The sequence below is a fragment of the Ornithodoros turicata genome, chromosome 2 (genome assembly GCF_037126465.1).
Source record: "Ornithodoros turicata isolate Travis chromosome 2, ASM3712646v1, whole genome shotgun sequence".
Taxonomy (NCBI): domain Eukaryota; kingdom Metazoa; phylum Arthropoda; class Arachnida; order Ixodida; family Argasidae; genus Ornithodoros; species Ornithodoros turicata.
In genome coordinates, this window is record NC_088202.1 from 147346622 (window position 1) to 147367002 (window position 20381).

The window sequence follows — 20381 nt, forward strand, 5'->3', positions numbered from 1 at the left end:
GGCCGCGTTGGTGGCTTCGCTGACGTTCAATTATGTAGCGAGAAAGTATTCAATTTATCCGCATGGAATGCAGGAGTCCCAGTGGCCCATAGAAACTTTCCCAGCATCTCATAAGTACGCAGTGTACACCAGACTGTTGAAGCGTCCTTCTTTTGTTTCGCTATCTTAAAGGGATCAAAGAAGAAAAGAACGCTGCAGAAGGACTTCTGCTATTGTTATAACCGCATTCCGAGAAGATTGAAAGGAACGGAGCTCCTCGGAGTAACGGTGGAGTAACGGTTTCTCCCGAAAGACATAAAAATCATTGAAATTTGCTACGCACATCGGTAGTGGAGGCGTATCACAAAACTACCAAAGACCATATGTGTGGCCCAGCAGATGTAGCATCCTCTTGTGGGTTGTAGACCATACTGGAAGGTGGATACTAGACCATACTGGAAGGTGGATACTAGACCATACTGGACCATACAGGACCATACTGGAAGGTGGTGGGTCCCAATCCCTGATCTGCTCTATTAGGTTTTCTCTGGGTTTTCCTGTTGTCTTTCCAGACGAATGTCTGCACAGTTCCTCCTGAAGTCGGCCCACGACGCATACTAACCGCCCTGTCTCTCATTCATTCCTCACTCCATCTGCCCACGTCCGTGCACCGCTCATAGCTGGAATTGCTCCTCGGCGTTAACGCAGAATTAAACAAAAACTGAAAAGCATGACCAAACGACCTCGCACCAGAGTCCTATATAGAAGAGGCGATGTAACTTAGGTAAAGTGACGTCCATTCTCGTTTCTGTAGTTGCTTATCTTTGCATTTTCACGCCCTGCACGAGTTTTGAGCGAAAGCATGGAAGTTTAGTTTTTTTTGTTTTTTAACATCTACCGCATTTATTTTCTGAGATAGACGAAGTCACGGACTTTTCTTTCTTTCTTCTTAGAGCCTCGCCTACAACCATCCTCCTCCTAACGCTCCTAACGCCCCCAGGCGACTGCCGCAATGAATTAGGCTTTTCCGCGAACCGCATTGCTGCACTGGATTCCTAAGTAGATCACTAACGGGGAAAAGAGAATGAGGCTCGGCAAATAGTAGCACGCGTATAGAGAGATCCATTGGGTGCGTTGAGTGGGCGCCCCTTTTTTTGGCACACCCAAGCAGGGAGCACGATCAGACACACGGAGTGGCCACTATATAGCTTTGGAGCACACCACTGCTTTCTCGGAGATGCCGCTTCTAGAGTCACTAAATAAGCGTAGCTTATTTAGTGACTCTAGAAGCGGCATCTAGAAGCACTCTAGAAGCGGCCTCTTCTTTAGTGACTCTACACACCACTGCTTTCTCGGAGATGCCGCTTCTAGAGTGACTCATTAGTGACTTATTTAGTGACTCTAGAAGCGGCATCTAGAAGCACTCTAGAAGCGGCCTCTTCTTTAGTGACTCTACACACCACTGCTTTCTCGGAGATGCCGCTTCTAGAGTGACTCATTAGTGACTTATTTAGTGACTCTAGAAGCGGCATCTAGAAGCACTCTAGAAGCGGCCTCTTCTTTAGTGACTCTACACACCACTGCTTTCTCGGAGATGCCGCTTCTAGAGTGACTCATTAGTGACTTATTTAGTGACTCTAGAAGCGGCATCTAGAAGCACTCTAGAAGCGGCCTCTTCTTTAGTGACTCTACACACCACTGCTTTCTCGGAGATGCCGCTTCTAGAGTGACTCATTAGTGACTTATTTAGTGACTCTAGAAGCGGCATCTAGAAGCACTCTAGAAGCGGCCTCTTCTTTAGTGACTCTACACACCACTGCTTTCTCGGAGATGCCGCTTCTAGAGTGACTCATTAGTGACTTATTTAGTGACTCTAGAAGCGGCATCTAGAAGCACTCTAGAAGCGGCCTCTTCTTTAGTGACTCTACACACCACTGCTTTCTCGGAGATGCCGCTTCTAGAGTGACTCATTAGTGACTTATTTAGTGACTCTAGAAGCGGCATCTAGAAGCACTCTAGAAGCGGCCTCTTCTTTAGTGACTCTACACACCACTGCTTTCTCGGAGATGCCGCTTCTAGAGTGACTCATTAGTGACTTATTTAGTGACTCTAGCCGCTTCCTGTCGTCTGCTCGTGCTGTACAGACAGAGAACGCGGTGGCTCTCTTTGGACGGTAGCGCATTTGATGATATCTTCTCGCGATAGCAAATGAAATAAAAACGACGTAAATTTGTAGTAGACGGCCAAATGAGCAATTTTCAATAAAGGTGACTGCATGGCGTGAAGATGGCTGCATTTTAAAGCTTACCGCGACCCGCGAATAACGATAAAACGATAAACGATGCTTTATTGCAACTTCCAGATAACGAACACAATCAGGGGGAAGCCAAAAAGGAGCACGAGGCTGCTTGACAAGGGCATTACCCCTTTAATCGTCGCGACGGCATCCAGCGAATGAACAAAATTATCTATGTAGTGTGAAATATGGAACGCTATTTTAAAACTAACCTTTAAACTACCTAATCTTTAAACACAACCTTTAAAACTAGCACAACCATGACAAAATACTACAATGTGTGCAGTTCGGTATGTACAATACTGCACAATACTACACAATACAATATGCACAACACAATACAATATATAACAGCTAATAATAATAGCTGATATCCGTACGGAAGTTACCCAGTAATAGGAAAGCCTGATAGCGCTTTAAGAAAAATGATAGTTTCCCGAAATGAGAGAATTTGGTAACGTAGTACGTCCGTATTCTTGCTTCCAATTGTACCGTACGAAGTAATTAGAAGCGCTTGTCGTCGGTTCACTCATATGAGATGGGAACGCGAAAAACCTGTTGCTGTCTGACACTCTGGAGGGCGCCCCTGGCGCATGTGTCGCGTCAAGCGAAACACTCGTGTGCTCCGGTGCGCCTACTTAGCGTGCCCATTAAAAGCACTCGCAACGCAACGGGCACGCAGACGGAGCAAGGACGCAACTGACAAGGCCGTTCTGATATGTAAAATCACGGTTTGCCTTTGTTGTTTGTCTGTCTTCTCTCCAGGAGATCACATCATATGGGACGAATATTCGAAGGACATACATCGATGAATATCCGAGTGACGTACATGGACGAATAGTATTCTCTTTCCCCATTCATTTGGACTGCACTGTGCTAACGACTCTGCCGTATATGTTCGTTTGGATGCGGGTTTTTGTTTTTTCTTTCTTTTTTTCTTTTTTAGTGGAGCCAGACTCGACAAAGTGTAATGAAACTAGTAAGTCGCTGTTTCAGGGCGCGACAGAACTTGATCGTGAGCGACGATGCATTGATTTCTCAAACCAAGGGGAAAGCATCCAGACAGCACTAGCCTGTGCAGGCCTCTTTTATTTTCTCTAGACAATAAAATCGGTTCCTTCCCAAGGAGTCAGGATTCAAAGTCCGGCCACTTCCCAGAGAGGTGGATTTAATTTGCTAATAATAAATAAATAAATAAAAGTTAATAAGGCTCTTCTCTGCAGCTTGTTGTCCGTCTCGTATGGAAAATGATTTCGAGAGTATAGGGGATTAATTAACCAGGGATTAATATAACGTTCACTTCGCAGTGCAGTTTACTTCGTCAGTGCCGAATAATATTGGAGCTGCAGTACTGCACCCATATAGAACCGAGCTTCTTGTTATGGAACGATGCAAGAAATCGAGCGGTTTAGTGATCCATAGGAAACGTTAAAAATCCCAGTGCTTGGGCAACGCAAAAAGTTATTTTTTAATGTTATTGACACGACGCTCTAATCTGTAAATTTGCAGGGTTTTTTATTTTTTTATTTTTATTTTTTCTGTCAGAGTGCCAAGGTACGAAGCGCGCATGCTTGTTTATGAGTCTCAATTTATGACACCTCTGCGTCTCGATAACATAATATCATTAAAGGGATAGCTGTCTCGGATCATATATCGTATATTTTTGTTGGATTTCCTACTTTATCAATTTTATGCCTTACTCTGCGTGGAGTTTTGCGCTATAATGTTGTATCCGCATTGCGAAGCATTGTAATCCACGCGATTTGAAATTCCCGCGCATGCAGACGCATGCCTCCGGTTGGCAGCCATCGTCGCCCCCACGTGACCACCCCAGAGGGAACGTCACGCAACGTCACGCGAACGGAGGAGAGGCTCACCACCCTGTGGATCTTCCCGCGCTCTCACGGCAACACACAGGCAATTTTGGAAATACAAAAATTTCGAGCCGAAGGTCCTACAAGAGATGCTCGGCGTTGAAATGCTCCTGCCATACATTTCTTTCACTTAGCTTAAAGAGCCAACTATCCATCTAAGAATAGCTTTTCAACCTGTGCTAGAGCACATCATATCATGATAGAATAGACTATGCAATGAAAAATTTTGTTTATCGCAAGACGATAGCGTCTAATATAATATAGTTTATATATAGACGTAATTTCAGCAACTCAGGGTCTCAAGTGAGTCATTCCTCTGAACTTGTTGCAATTACCGTATTTTCACGCGTATTAGCCGCGGCTTATGCGCGATTTTTTTTCTCACGGGCGCCCTGCGGCTTATCTAATGACTATTTTTTCCTGGTATTTTCCCCATACGCCAATTTTAACGAAAGGGCCGACAGTGCCTCTGGAACAGCACTGCCCTGCAGATGCACGAACAGTGCGTAACAGGGACGGGTCCACATTCGAGTAGATTGATCTTCCTGATGCATTCCCCCAAGCAGCTTTAAGGAAAGTGGTGACAGTGATTCACGTCTTCTGGAAGATCACTGACCCATCAGTCCACGAAAAACCCCCCACAAGGGCACAATCCGATCTTGGTAGAACTCCAGAACTGACCTCCTCTGTTGTACACTGTGCCGATCCCGGAGTATGGACCACAGGGTTTATATGGCCTTCTCTATGGTCTCCTTTGTCGCACAAATCAGTCGTCTCGTATTGCCCGCGGCTTATCTGCGGGTGCGGCTTATCTGCCAGAAAATTTTCAAACCGTCCCAAAAAACCCGTCCTGCGGCTTATCTGCGGTGCGGCTTATACGCGTGAAATTACGGTACTCAAAAACTATAACGTTACATTGCATCGTGCAAAAGAAAGGTCCGATAAGAATCCCGAGCAAGCAAGCATCACGTATATACATATTTGGATCATAGACATCTCTGACAGGAAATCGGAGATTGTGCGGGATCATGTCCTATATACTGCTGTGCTGGCGCTTTAATCGGAACATCTAACTTGTCCAGCTTTCTCCTCATTGAGTGTTGTGTCGCTCCTCTGTGTTGAACATTGGCTTCAGTTACGATAATTGAAGTACCTATAGAAGTCGGAGCTATAATTATTCAATCATTTATTCTCCTCGTACATCACTCTTCGTACGTTTTTTTTCCTCCCTCCGTGACAGCACCTGCAGCACCGATCGGGACACCCTTTTATATCGCAGTCATAATTGAAGGAAGGAAAGGGAGGAGGGGGTGAAGCGACTCAATCAGATGAGAGTGTAAAAAGGTATATTGATCATACCCTGACAGCTTTTCATCCTTTCATCCATCAACACCAAACTGTGACGCCCCCCGGTGGTCACTGTCAGCGTCCCGGACATGTCGGCAGGAAGTGCCAAAAAAATGTTCTGAGCGACATATAAAGAGAGTGTGGTCAACCTTTGAACCGTCCGCCAGGAGGGTATAATAACGAGCGAGTGATCGACGACTCATTGTATACCAGGCTGACTGACAAGATAACGTGTGGAGTGGTATGTATTATCCAATATAACAACTGCCCCTATAGGCTCAAAATTTTAGATTATGGGTAAAATACTTCCGCCGTTAAAGGTACTGTAAAGCAGTAGACAAGCAGGATATGCTTTCGACGTGGCTTGGGACTTTGTTGCTTGTAAATCCCATATGCGGAACCGTACGACCGACAACGCTCTCTAAATATTTTTTATTTATCATGAAAAATCCGGCGTAGTGCAGCGGCGCGACGCCTGGTGTCAAACAACCCCCTGTGCAGCGGGCAACACTGTCGAATATGTATTATGTATGCAGCACTATTTTGTCGCGTTTTGTTCTTTTGGTGGCTATATTATTTCGTGTCATATTTCCATGGGAGTGCAGAGACCCCTATTTAGTGTATTTTTTGCGAAATAAAATCAAAAAGAAACGTAGCGCTGTTCGGCTGTCGGGCCCAGTGTTATGCGCATGCAACGTGGTTGCCGCCGTACGCGGCTGAGAGTACGGATCCCTTCCGAATACTAATACAGTGTTGCCCGTAATAATTAATTTCAATTTTATAATTAACTGCACCACCGATTGGAATGAAATTTGCGCAGTTTTTGTACTGATGGCTTGGACTATCGAATAGCCGCGCTAAATGAAATTCGGCCTCTGCTGCTTTACAGTACCTTTAAATTCACGTTCAGTGCATACCTAGAAGAGAGAAGTGATTGAGGCGCAGAGAGTTGAGAGTTGGGGAAAAAGCGTGAGACCAGTCACGTATGAGCAGGCAACAAATGCGAGCTCCGACCTGATATAGAGATCTTGAGATATAGCTAGGCAGTTGTCTGCGGGAGAGCAGAGTTCACCAGGGAGAGTTACGATACTTCACATTATTGGGTCTAGGGCGCTTCGATACTATAGCTCCCTCTAGCAAGGCGGGAGCTAGTACTCAGAGAACAAGGAGCAGTCAAAAACAGGGACAACGACACAAGAAGACACACAAACAGAGGCTCCACTATCAACAAGTTTTTACTGAACTACACAAGCACATTTATAACCACTGGTATAGAGGGGAAAAAAGGGGCAAAAACGGAACACACTTTTTTCCCCTCTATACCATTGGTTATAAATGTGCTTGTGTAGTTCAGTAAAAACTTGTTGATAGTGGAGCCTCTGTTTGTGTGTCTTCTTGTGTCGTTGTCCCTGTTTCTGACTGCTCCTTGTTCTCTGAGTCATGTACCAACAAGCCCATCAAGCTACTCTAGCTAGTACTCAGGCACACTATAATTGTTGAAAAGAAATTACATCAACATCATGGATATCGTGTGTCATGGACGTCATGACCACCGTCGTTCCAGTATGGTCCGCTGGTTGATATGTCAAATCCAACTAGACAAAAAAAAAAAGCCTCTTAACAGACGTCACGTGGTCACTGAGAGCCCGTAGCCATGGTCACGAACCGCCATCAGCCGCATTGGCATCCACTAGTAGCCAGATAAAGTCTGTGTTTATAAGTCGTCTGCTGGGATTGGTTGAAGCATGCAGACGTCGTGGCGACTCTGTAGGTCCACTCGTGGTGAAGCAGTGAAGTATCTAGGTGGCGTTGGCTACGAATGCGCAGTCCCATCCTATCGTCGTAAACATTGTCGTGGTCTCGGAAAAATCACGTGACGTTGGATAATGCCAACGAGCGCCAAATTTGCACCGCCAAGTGGCGACCGCCGGAACTACCTAGATCCAGGTGCTGGGAGCTTCGCGTATGTCCAGGTAGTCTGTTGTGATGTTAGCTTCTTGGAAGACCTGGGAGGGTCACGTGACCTGAGAAGGTTAATGAGGAGGCTTTGCGCACTACACTTTCGGGGCCATTTTGGACGCGCTATATACGAGCACACCAGTCCAGAAATTCCGAAACTAACGTCTAAATCGCTATGCAGTCAACTGTACGACGAAACCGGAGGACTACTAGTAATGACGTCACATGGCTGTCCCCTAAATTCAGCTTCAGTTCTTCTTTCCGCGTACAGTGTAGCTGTATGAGTTTCTGCAGGTTTTGCGACATCACGTGACAGGTTTTCTTTCGTTCTTTTTTTTTTTTGTGAGGACACACCGTTAGATAAATATAGGCATTACGGCACACATGCCGCTTTGGCAAAGTCCCAGCCGGTCACGGTGAGAGGAGCCTTTACACAAAGCGAAGCTAAGCAATCAAAAACTGACGCAAGGTGCTCGGCTCAGAGCTAAGAGCTTCTTTTTGTCTGTTTACTGTTTCTGTATAGAATCCCAGCATTCCATTGCGCGTTCCACTCATTTAGTGTGCTCACGTCAAAATGTTGCGTGTTTATTTTGCTTTGGATAGTAACGATTAGCACTTGGTCACAGGTAGGGAAGCTGGAAGTTTAATTGATTACCTTAATGCGGTCGTTGTAATTAGTTGATTGCATGCTTGCTCCTTAATAGGAAGAAACAATGTCGAAAAGAACATGTAGGGGAGAAACGGCCCTTCTGTCTTATAACGGTAGCGGCCCTGTACAGGGGTGTACGGTAGGGGTGTACGGTGTATAACGGTAGCGGTGCAGGGGGTTTAGTATGCGTTCTGCGTCAACTTCAGAGGGAACTGTGCTGTACGGCAAGTCTGCCGGTAAATCCAGGGGAAACCAGGGACAGCACACAACCGGGGTTACGATTGGAACCCCTTAAAAACAATATACAGGGCGTTTTTGATTTTATCTTTTACGGAATGCTTATGTAATAAAGCTACGTGAGAGCTACCTAGATGCGGTTTTCACAGGTGTATTATGCTACCAGGCGGCCATGCTGCGGGAAAGAGCATATAACTACCGGACGACTAATTACCTAAAATTCATTAAGTAACTTATTAATTAGATGTTTCCGGGGAAATACGGGATTGCAGAATTGAACAAGCCTGCCAATCCACCTTATTTAACTAAATCTTCTCGTTTAAATCAATCTCGTTTAAATCCATATTAATTTTTAAATATCCAGAAACTAGTACGTATACGTTCAGATATATAAATCGCCAAATTTCGCTATGCTCGAGTGGCTCGAGACTAACATCTCCATTTTATCTTTTACAAATCAACCAATCATATGATCTCCAATAGATGTGACGAGTTCAATCTCTCCCTATTACAGTCAACCCTCGATTTATGAACCTTCCATTTATGAATTCCCTCGTTTTATGAACACGAGCACGGGGAACCAAACTTTTTCCATTCATTTTTCCCTCGTTTTAAGAACCTCGATATTCGAACAATGAACGGAATTTCTGGGAACCAACTATGAGTTGCTCAGCGTTTTTGCCCTCAGTTTATGAACGGATCGTTCCGAGGTCAACAGAAACCTTCAAATGGATAATTCTGTCTTATGAATGACGCCTGAACTGACAAAACGTTTTCCAGGTATTGCACCCTCGGTTCTTAACCCCTCGAAATCCGAACAACAAACGGGTTTTCTGAGGTCGCACAAGGTGCGACCGCAAGTGTTCCTGACCTCAGTTGATGAATAAGGTGGTCGCCGTCGCTCGGAGATTAATAAACGGAGGTTAAAAATCCCGGAGGAAATCCGAGACCAGCCCAGTGCGAATGTGGTGACATCTCTTATTTCCAAGACTGACACAGCGGAAGGCATGGTCCAAAGCAAAATTAAACAATTTAGTATTGCATAATAAACAGAGCGTGAGTGCGCTAACGTCTGTTCTTTGAGAGATTGATACAGCAGAAGGCATGGTCAAAAGCAAAATTACACAATATATGGCATTATAAACACAATCCTAACTCGGAAATACTGTTGCATTTGCTCGATAGTACTCAGTTAACAGAATTTTCGATTTATGAATCCCTCGATTTATGAACGATTTTTCTGGGAACCGAGGGTGTTCATAAATCGAGGGTTGACTGTATATACTTTTCGTCAACATCAACATCGAGGTGCGATCTTGCAACGAGCGACAGCAAGGTACGTTGGTCACAAAAATGGCTGGTTTAATGCATCCCTGTGTGGTGGGAACAGCATTCTTACGAATTATTCACTTTCCTGCGTTTTCCCCTCTTCTACCCTTTCTTCGAGCCTCTCCGCTTCCGATTTCTAGGATGGGTCACGTGTTCGAGTGCAGCGAACCGCCAAGCGGTAACGTTCTTTCCTCTATACAGCATAAGACGCGCACCGGAGGAAGAATTCACAACTAAGTGATACATATTGTGAACGTGACGCAACCAAGACGCCACGCATGCGCGGTCGTGCAACCTTCACTTTTTTTTTTTCCATTCTCCTATTCGTCCGTTTTCCCGCTTTAAAAAAGAAGAAGAAAAAAAAAAATTAAACAGAGAATGAGAATATCCGCGCATCCTGACTAACTTCCGTGTGTCTCTTTTTTCTTTTTTTTTCTTTTTTTTAGCGTTTCATCGAATCAGCGAAGCGTAACCGTTGCATAATGCATATAACGGACACAGCCCGCTCCAATCTGACACAATGCGTGCACCGAAAGATCAGAATAATTGGTTACATACAACGAAGTCCCGTCCACTCAATCTGGACGCGGTGCGGCCGTCGTGCCTAGAGAGTTAAGCTATACGTTCCCACTGTATAGATAGGGCCTGACTTTTTCGGGTTTTATTTTTGGCCAAATTCGGGGGGTAAATATCGGGTGATATTTTTCATTTGAAAATTCGGGTGTATTCGGGTTAAATCCCGTTGCGGCATATTCTGTCGTCAGGAATTCGGGTGTATTCGGGTGATTTTTTTTGTTTAATAAAAATTTGTCTTAACATGGAACTAATGTTTAGCAATGTTATCAAACTTTATTTTAATGCACGCTTATGAGTGTGCCACGCGACCCGGATGTTTTCGGGTAGATTCGGGTTAAACCCGAATTTTACATATTTCGTTCGGGGGGTAAATATCGGGCGGATACGGGTTTAACCCTAAAAAGTCAGGCCCTATGTATAGAGTGCGGGCGCCCTCGGGGCTGGAAGCGGCGGACGGGGTTACGGCTGAAGTGTCCGACACCGTTTTCGTCGTTTTTTTGTTGTTCGCCGTACTCTCGAGATCCTCGAGATATATACTGACGAGGGAGTAAGACAAACGGTTGTTTTCATCCGTCACGGACCCTTCTTCGCTTTGATTTGTTGGTCATCCGCCGTCCGGGGTCGTCAGTGAGCGACTGTTTGGACGGCGCCGGAAAGCGGGCCTCCGGTGACCTCTAAGCGAACTTTCTGCCGTTGTTGCGGCCACTCACCTACAGTGGGAACGTAGCTTTAATATGTGGACACGATATAGCGCCCGACGACTGGAAAATCAGAAAGCTGAGGTTGTCCACTGCCTCTATGGAATTGTCAGCAACAAGTATCGGTATAGTGGTGCATGGAAGCAACTGCGCCGCGAAGCAGCTGTGGCTGTGAGGGGCGTACAGACGTGGACATATGGAGAGAGGACAGCGGAAGGGGGTTAGTATGCGTGCTGGGCCGACTTCAGGGGGAACTGTGCTGACATTCCGTCTGGAAAGTCTCAGCCAAACCTCAGACAGCACAGCCGCGGTTGTCTCGGATTCGAACCCGTGTCACGACTTGTCACGTCTTGTCACGACTTGTCACATCTTGTCACGACTTGTCCTGTTGTCACGGACGCTGGACAGCGATCATCCTAACCACTATGCCACGAGAACTGGTGAGAAGATTACTCTCGAGACTAGTTTGATTGATTGATTGATTGATTTTAAAAGAAAAAAAATGGAGATGGTAGTCTCGAGCCACTCGGGACTGGCTACTCCAGGACGCGTTATTAATAAAAGAAAGGGAAACTACACTAACCTCGACGCTTTGAAACGCTTTGAAAGACTAAATGAGAACATCATCACCGAGCTTGTCACCAAAGGCGAAGTCTCAAGGCACTAAAACCAAAGAGTGTCACAATGTCGAGACTAGTTTTCTGATGGCTTCAGTGCTGAATACATTACGAGAGTTACGTGCAGTTCAGTTGCGTCCACCAGAATCGCTCTCTGCGTTTCATAAACGAGTCTAAAGCATAAGCAAACTACGGGTAATTCCCGTAATTCCTCCAGTTGCGGATGCCTGCCTACCTTGACGCTGCGACCACATCACTGACGCCTCTTGTCTTTGAATCCCTTCGCGTCCGAACGTGGGAAACAAAAGTAGACGAGGACGCTGACAGAGACAATGAAAGGTCGCGGCGACCTCGGGACAATATAAAAGATGCCAGAGACGCAACTCGGTGACAAACGTGACAACGGCGCTAACGAAGTCCGGTTATATTGGTCACACCTCTTCATCCGGGATCCTTTCACGTGGAAGAGGGAGAAAAATGCCGCCTTTCAATGGAAGAACTGCGAGAAAACTGCCTGGGGGGAAAATATGACGGGGACTGCGCTGATTGCGATGGAACACGACGTTATTACTAGGTAGAGGTTTTTTGTGTATCATGATAAGGAAAAACGCGAGGTAAAAGTCGACAAAGAACCGCTAGGGGATGATGATCCTGGAGCGCGACCTTTCGAGATGATGAAGGTCAATCGGAGGGTTGTCGAAAAGGTTGCGTGCAGGACGTTTGCAGGATGATGACGTCACAATTCTTTCGCAGATGTAACAACCATTGGCTAGGAGTGAACCTTTGCAACATTGCAGAGGTTCAGGTAACCTAACCTAACCTAACCTAACCTAACAACGCCACTAGGAAAAAAACACAATGGAGTGCCTCAATTAGTAAGGTCTGCCAGAACTTTTGGGCGTGATATCATCACTATGAGTCCAGCGAGTTGCAGCAATGAGACGTGTCCGCGTTCGATTGTTTGCTCGGAGTATTTCAGAGCTATACGGCAACCGCAATTGTTGGTAATTATTGTTGAGGTGTTGAACAGCACTGTAGCATACGATCATAAGATTGTCTCTGAAGTGGCAACGCGGCGTATCGATGGCATCGGAACCTTAGCCCCCGATCTTGAACTTTCACATGGTGATCGTTACCGTTATATTTAAAGTTCGCAGGCTCCAAGGTTCGGGTCCCTGATATTGACTTTGCGTATTAGGTGGGGTAGCTCATGAGAAGGTGTCGTGTTTATCTATACACGCTATCTATGTGTTGTGTACCATTCCGCCTCCGTCAATGGGCCAGATATACTTCGCTGTGTGTGGATATGTATATCACCGGGGATCAGCAGGTTGCTGTCCTCGTGGTTGCACCGGCTATCTCCTGTTATACAGTTATTGTAATTTTTAACGTTGGATTTAATGTAAATGGGTGCCGTGTCGTCATCCTTTGACGAGTTCCGCGTCTTGTGTACATCTGTGCATCAAATATGCTGTTCGTTTCTTTTCTTATTTTTTTTTTTTTAAAGATTCGTTAGCTTCATCAAACACTATGGATAACTCTAGGTTGTACACTGTAAACTGGAAAACACCCTTATGGGTGTAAATTGCTTGTCCTATAACTGACACCTCTTTTTACACCGTACATCGTCTAGAACACCCTTTTTAGAGGGTGTATTCCGTGTAAATCACCCCTGGAAAGGGCGCTTTTCTTTGAAAATGCCATTTTTTGCACCCTTTAAACACCCTTTTAGGAGGGTGTAAGATCGTTAAACACCCTCCTAAAAAGGTGTATAAAGGGTGCAAAAGACGGCATTTTCAAGGAAAAGCACCCTTTCAAAGGGCGTTTTACACGGGATACACCCTCTAAAAAGGGTGTACCAGACCATACGGTGTAAAAAGAGGAGTCAATTATAGGACAAGCGATTTACACCCATAAGGGTGTTTTTTCAGTTTACAGTGTACGGTATACGCTAGTGGACGTGCCCTAGTGAGGCGCTTATATCAGGAGTATCGACAGGATAGTGTAACAAGAAGCCTATAATGTGGTTGAGTGAACCCTCGTTATTATGACCATGTTCGTTCCCGAAAATTTTGGTCATAATGCGGAATTGTCATATTAACGGGGGAGATTTGCAGAGGTTCCACGCAGCACTCTTCCCCGAGAGTATGGTCATATAAAGCGCCTATGTCAGATTATCGGGGGGTCATATTAACGAGGACTCACTGTACTGCGATTTTTAATTTTTTTCTCTCTGTTAGTGAACGACAGACGGTCTTCCCTCGATTATAACACTAAAAAAAAAAGAAAAACGAAAAAGAAACGCTGCATGATGTAGTAGTTGGCTTTTACTCGAGATCAGCTAACTCAATTATGCTCAAAACTCCTTTCTTTCTAAACACGCAGAAGGTGACGAGGCGTCCGGTGTCAACATCGAATGCAACAGCAACAACATTCAGGTGACGCTAGACGCGCCGCTGGACTTCAACGGCATGATCTATCCCAAAGGCCTGTCGAAGAACTCTACGTGCATGGCAGAGTACAGCAACGTTCACGATAAGGTTGTCTACACGCTCCCTCTGCGGTCATGCAACACAATGAGCACGGACGTTGTAAGTAATACGTTCTCAACACTACTAGTGAATCTAAAAGCGATAAAACCCCGGTGCAGGGGACACAAAGAGACAACACAGACGAAGCACTGACTGACAAACAACTTTAATGGCAGGGACACATCTTAAATACACCAACTGCACACCCGATCCCTAGTGGCAGCCAAGGCCGTCATGCTGTAATCACAAATTATCACAAAGTTATCAAAAAGATATCACGCAAACAAGGCACCAGGTAAACGCCCCCCCCCCCCGGACTCGCCGTTTACCTGGTGCCTTGTTTGCGTGATATCTTTTTGATAACTTTGTGATAATTTGTGATTACAGCATGACGGCCTTGGCTGCCACTAGGGGTCGGGTGTGCAGTTGGTGTATTTAAGATGTGTCCCTGCCATTAAAGTTGTTTGTCAGTCAGTGCTTCGTCTGTGTTGTCTCTTTGTGTCCCCTGCACCGGAGTTTTATCGCTTTTAGATGTACCACCAAACAGCCCGGTTTTTATCGCCTTTTAACTACTAGTGATCCATGAAGAAGACCGAGAGACACGGACACAGAAGGGACGACACACGTAGGTTCTCAGACACAGCAATAAATTTATTAGTTCATCTCAACTTAAAAGCTAAAAATCTTCGAAAGGGGTGCGAGAGGGATAAAAGACGCATTGCTAACTACGTTTCCCCTGGTGGCAATCTCCAAGGATTCCCGAAACAACCTTCGGTGTGCGTAGGGTTCCCACGCAAGCTGTTTCGGGAATCCTTGGAGATTGCCACCAGGGGAAACGTAGTTAGCAGTGAGTCTTTTATCCCTCTCGCACCCCCTTCGAAGATTTTTAGCTTTTAAGTTGAGATGAACTAATAAATTTATTGCTGTGTCGGAGAACCTATGTGTGTCGTCTTCTGTGTCCGTGTCTCTCGGTCTTCTTCATGGATCTATACCAGCTAGCTCGCAACCTTTCCCTTGTTTCTTTACTACTAGTGATCATAGCTGGGTAGTAATGCTATTACTGTGATGAAATTACGGTAATGGCGTTACTTTTTCTGGTAATTTGTAATGTAACGCATTGCTTTTGACATTATGCAATTTGTAATGTAATGCATTACTTCTGACATTATGCAATTTGTAATGCAATGCATTACTTTTGACATTAGGTAATTTGTGACGTAATTTAATTACATTTGGGGAGTAATTTTAATGACATTACTCGTTACTTTTTTCAAAGGAGTCGAGTCTGTGTTGTGTTGACGGTTGGCAGAAAGAGGGTTGGCAAGTGGCGAGTTAAAAGAATTCCAACGCCCACAATGAATTTCCACATCCTCAGCACCGTTACGGTTAAGCTCGCAGTATAGTGGCTTTGTAATGTCATTACTTTTTCGTAGTAATTGCAATGTAATTTCATTACATTGCAATTTCAGTAATGAGTAATGTAATTTAATTAAATTCTAGCTGGAGTAATGAGTAATGTAATTTTATTTTATTTTAGAAGCAATTTACCGAGGTATGCTGGTGATGGGGTGTGTCATACTGACTACAGGACCATTCAAGATCTTGTCTGCGCGCGCCAGCATGTGTAGACGTCTGAAGTGCGCGTCCTCACCACATCTGGATATTGTCTACACATTGTGTAGACATTGTCTGGACTATGTGCGGACACTGTATTCACCGTGTCTGGGCATGTCTAGATTTTGTGTAGACATCGTCCAACTGTGTGCATGTTGTCTTCACTATATCTGAATATTGCCTGGACCTTATCTAGACATTGTCTGGACATCATCGTCATCGCTGTAACGGAATATTGTCTGAACCATTTGTGGACATTGTCCTCTCCATATCGGAACATTTGTGGATCATCGAAATACTAGCTTTTATATACAGTGAACCCTCGTTATTATGACCATGGTCGTTCCCGAAAATTTTGGTCATAATGCGGAATTGTCATATTAAAGGGGGAGATTTGCAGAGGTTTCACTGCATTGTTCCCCAGGAGTATGGTCGTAAAGCGCGTATGTCAGATTATCGGGGGTCATATTAACGAGGGTTCACTGTAATGGTATTTTACCGGTTCTCACTCTCAGGGAAGTTAGTACGAACGCTAATCTTACTGCACTTGGTGTCACGAAGTTGTTGAATGGAGCTTTAAACCGTCGCGGACGAACTTCGCGTTCGTGTTTGCTGTACCTTACGATAACGACGACGAACGTACAAGCGGTGTTCGAGGGACGCACGTTAACAGCATCTTTAAACACCGAGCCCCATAGCCATAGCTTCCACCAGACACATTGCTTACAAAAGTAGACGTCAAAAAAGAGTTGTCTAATCTTGAACTTCTTTGTGTATTGCAGGACGACGGCGTGGAGTACTTCAACACGGTGGTGGTGCAGCCACACCGGAAGCTCGTCACCAACCAGGGACGAGGTTTCCACATCCGGTGTCGTTACCAGACAAAAGAAAAGACCATCACGAACTTCTTCAACGTCAGGTATTTCTCTCCGTGCTCCTATAATGGCACGAGTGACTATTGTGACTGTCGCACTGCCAGTCATCAAGAAACCAACGGTCATTATACATGCGCAGCGCCACCAAGCGTGTAACATGTCTGCCTGCCTGGGAAACATTATACCCGTCTCTCACGGGCAGACTTCAATGATCATTGAAACCAATGACCATTGAACACGCGCGTAGCGCCACCAAGCGTGTAACGTGTCAACTACCCGAGCTAATACCCCTGTCGCGTAGGCGATCTTCAATGATCATTGAAATCAATGACCATTGAAAACGCGCATAGCACCACCAACGTGTAACGTGTCAATTACTCAAAGGGCTAATACCCCTGTCGCGCCGGCGATCTTTAATGATCGTTGAAACCAATGACCATTGAAAACGCGCGTAGCACCACCAAGCGTATAACGTGTCAACTACTCAAAGAGCTAATATCCCTGTCGCGCGGGCGGTCTTTAATGGTCATTGAAATCAATGGCCACTGAAAACGCGCGTAGCCCCATCAAGCGTGTAAACCTGTCAGAAAGCATTGGATCCAAGGCCCCTTGATCAGTTGACACGCTATGCGCTTATGGTGGCGCTACTCATGTTCAATCGCCATTGGTTTCAAGGATGATTGAAGACTGCTTGTGTGACATAAGGTACAAGGCTGCTGAGTAGTGATGCAGAACTATCGATAGTCCTCTCGATAGCGTAAAAACTATCGATTGTTGACTATATCGATAGTAACGATAGCACTATCGATAGTGCTGAAAAACTACCGATAGTTTTACGATAACTGACTATCGAAAATACTGTTCTTTCCTCTACTACCGATAGCTATAGACCCGTCTTCGTTTTCGCTCTGGCACACTGACAACGAAAACAGAATCACGTGAGACACAACTTCTTTCCGTTCAGCTGTAACGTATGAATGATGCACCGTAAGCAGCGAAAGAAGATTCATAATAAAATCGTACGGCACTGATGAGGCTGCAATGCCACCGTCAATCCAGTGCAGAGACGTGTCCTTGCGGTTGGTTGGTTGGAGGGCATGAGAAGCTCAAGGTCAGCGTCGGAGGGAAGCTGCTCTGAGGTGTATTGTAAAACTTGTAGGAGTGATTTTTATCATTTCCCCGACAGTTTTCAGATAGCCGGCTATCGAGGGTACACTATCGATACCGCTATCGCTAGTTTTATTAATATCTACAGTAAACTATCGATAGTACCATCGATATTTTTCGTACTATCAATAGTTAGATTCTTATACGACTATCGATAGTACCGATGTAGTACTGTCCACAGTTTTGCGTCACTACTGATGAGCCACTCATCAGCTTTTTTGGGGCTATATTTCATGTAGAAGAGTGAATTAACATTTTCCATAAACGCTGGGTTACCGGATGGGTATGCATCGTAAATGAACTGATAACGATAACTAGTAGTTTTTCATCGCGAGACTACTATGATGGTACGCGACGCCATTGTGGTCGCTGCGTGGACTAAAGGGACACTAAAGGGCAAAAAGTTGTGCAAAGCGAAAGAGACGACAACTTTTGCTTACCCTCTTCCCATCCTTCTGAAGAAGGCCGACATTGCGTAGCGGGCTCCCATTGCGTCTCCTCAAGCGATCCGCCCAATCATCGCGGGGGATGGTTTGAGGATACCGGCCCGGGGGCCTCTCCGCATTGGGACGCTTCTTGAGGAGGGGGAAAGCGTAAATTAAAGATTCTTTCGATCATAAATCACGCAAACGATGCATCCCGTTCCTTATTTGTCCGCACTGTGATCTTAAAATATTATTGGACAGATATGTTTAGGGTTTGTCGGACAATGTATTATGCTTCTCGACGTCCCGAGACTTATATAATTCCAAGAATTTTTACAAATTATGGCAAGGGATTACGTTCCTATTATGTTCCCACTATATTTAATTTATTGCCGTCAGATGCTTTGAATTTAATGTCCATTTGTTCCGTTAAAAGTGCTCTTGATTCACTTTTCTGTTAATAGAGAAACCTTTGCTTGTTTAATTTTCTTTAGTTTTGAACTGCATGGAATATGTAATATTTGAATTGTATAATACTAATCTAGGAATATGTTTGGTTATACTGAACTTACTGTGCCTGTCACTTATCTGCCGGGTTCTGCCCACAAGCCCTTGAGGCTTAGGCAAACCTCTGTGTATCTTATGTTAAATAACGTTAAAAAAAGTCCTATTCCTATTCCTATTTCCTGCTACTGTCAAGGTAATGGCATGCATCTTTCATTCATCAAGAAGATTTTTCTTTTTGCACTTTAGTGTCTCTTTAATTTTGTCCACCTGAGGGTTGGTCGGGGCGTCAATTATACGGCCCACAGTATTTGACGTCAGTTGCGGAAAACGACGTGCCGAAGCAATACGTACCCTGCCACCAAAACTGCTGGCGTACCCGGCCGGGTTCGAACACGCGTCCTTGAGATCAGTGGGAAGACAGTCTACCAACACTAAGCAAAGAATGCGCTATCCCAAGCAGCACAATGTACTGAAAGTCGAGTGCAATAGAGGTGGACGGTAGGTGTCCTATCAATGTACTTTTGTTGCACGAGCCTGTTCAAGGCCTTCCACCTACCCGTCCACCCCTATTACTCTCGACTTTCAGTACATTGTGCTGCTTGGGATGCTACTTTCAAACCACTAACGCAAACAGTAAAAATACACCTCAATTTTCACGTGTAGTACATATACGAAGATATTCCAAAAGCCGGGAATCATAATGCAGGAAGGAAAAAAATACCACAGACTTAACATAGACAACGATTTAATCAGATGTTTCGACATATACTCAGTTGTGGGTGTTGTAATATACTACTAAACTTCCGTAGATTCTATACTGTAGTGCCACGCAATAGTTTAGTGTGCCCACTGCATATTGCCTGCGTAAACTCTACACACAGCATGCTGGGCACGACGCCTCTGGTGGCAACGGCCCCCATGCCTGGCTGCACAATGAAGATCTTCGTGGGCGACTCGGAGGAGGAAGTGGTTGCGGAGAACGTCAAGATCGGAGATCCCCTCACACTCGTCATTGCCATAGACCCCCAAGGTTAGTGCGATATACTATAGTTCATTGCATCTCTGACGTATTCTCGTTGCTACGAATATGTGTGTGTGTGTCTATCGAATGCTGACACAAACGGAAGTTTCGTTTACTTTTGAATACGCGTCTTTAGGTTGCTTTAGAGACCTTGGTCCTTGTGCTCAGTGGTTTGCCTAACACCGCAGTTTTCTTTGCTTTTTCTGCTTTCGTTGCTAGTCTGACTTTTTACTGCAACCTATTGATGCATTCCCTGGTATAACGTCACGTCACGTCTGCGCTGACACGATTCCTTCGGGAATCTAAACTCCTGGGCATTCTCTGATGCGTCCTATGCGCAACGATTAGTGAAGGAGCTCTTTCCTCTGGGTTTTTTTTTCATAATTTTCTGTATCCCAGCTGTTTGTGCCTTCTTTTGTTTGCTTGAAAGCTTTAGGGAATAGCAAGCCCAGCTAACCTTTCCCTTCTCTTTTTTTTTAACTTTGCATTAAACATATCTCCCCTCCCTGGTATAAATTGGCTTCTTGGTCTCTGTCCGGTTCCATTGACAAGCACCCGGCCAGCAGACAGATGCCGGCATGACATTTATACGCGTGGGATCGGCCGCCTTGGGCCGACATTATGGGTGATTGCGTGAACATTCGCCTGTCGAAAATCAGCCACGGAAGACACCCAGACAG

General features: G+C 45.1%; 1 protein-coding gene across 2 annotated transcripts in view; it reads left to right on the forward strand.

The window, feature by feature from the left end:
• LOC135386342 (cuticlin-1-like) overlaps positions 1-20381 on the forward strand; it is a 129397-nt gene that overhangs the window by 99540 nt on the left and 9476 nt on the right. For both annotated transcript variants that reach the window (XM_064616203.1, XM_064616202.1), the window contains 3 exons: positions 13947-14152; positions 16489-16625; positions 19562-19710. In XM_064616203.1, the coding sequence (XP_064472273.1) occupies positions 13947-14152; positions 16489-16625; positions 19562-19710 (492 nt within the window). The remainder of the gene's footprint in view (positions 1-13946; positions 14153-16488; positions 16626-19561; positions 19711-20381) is intronic.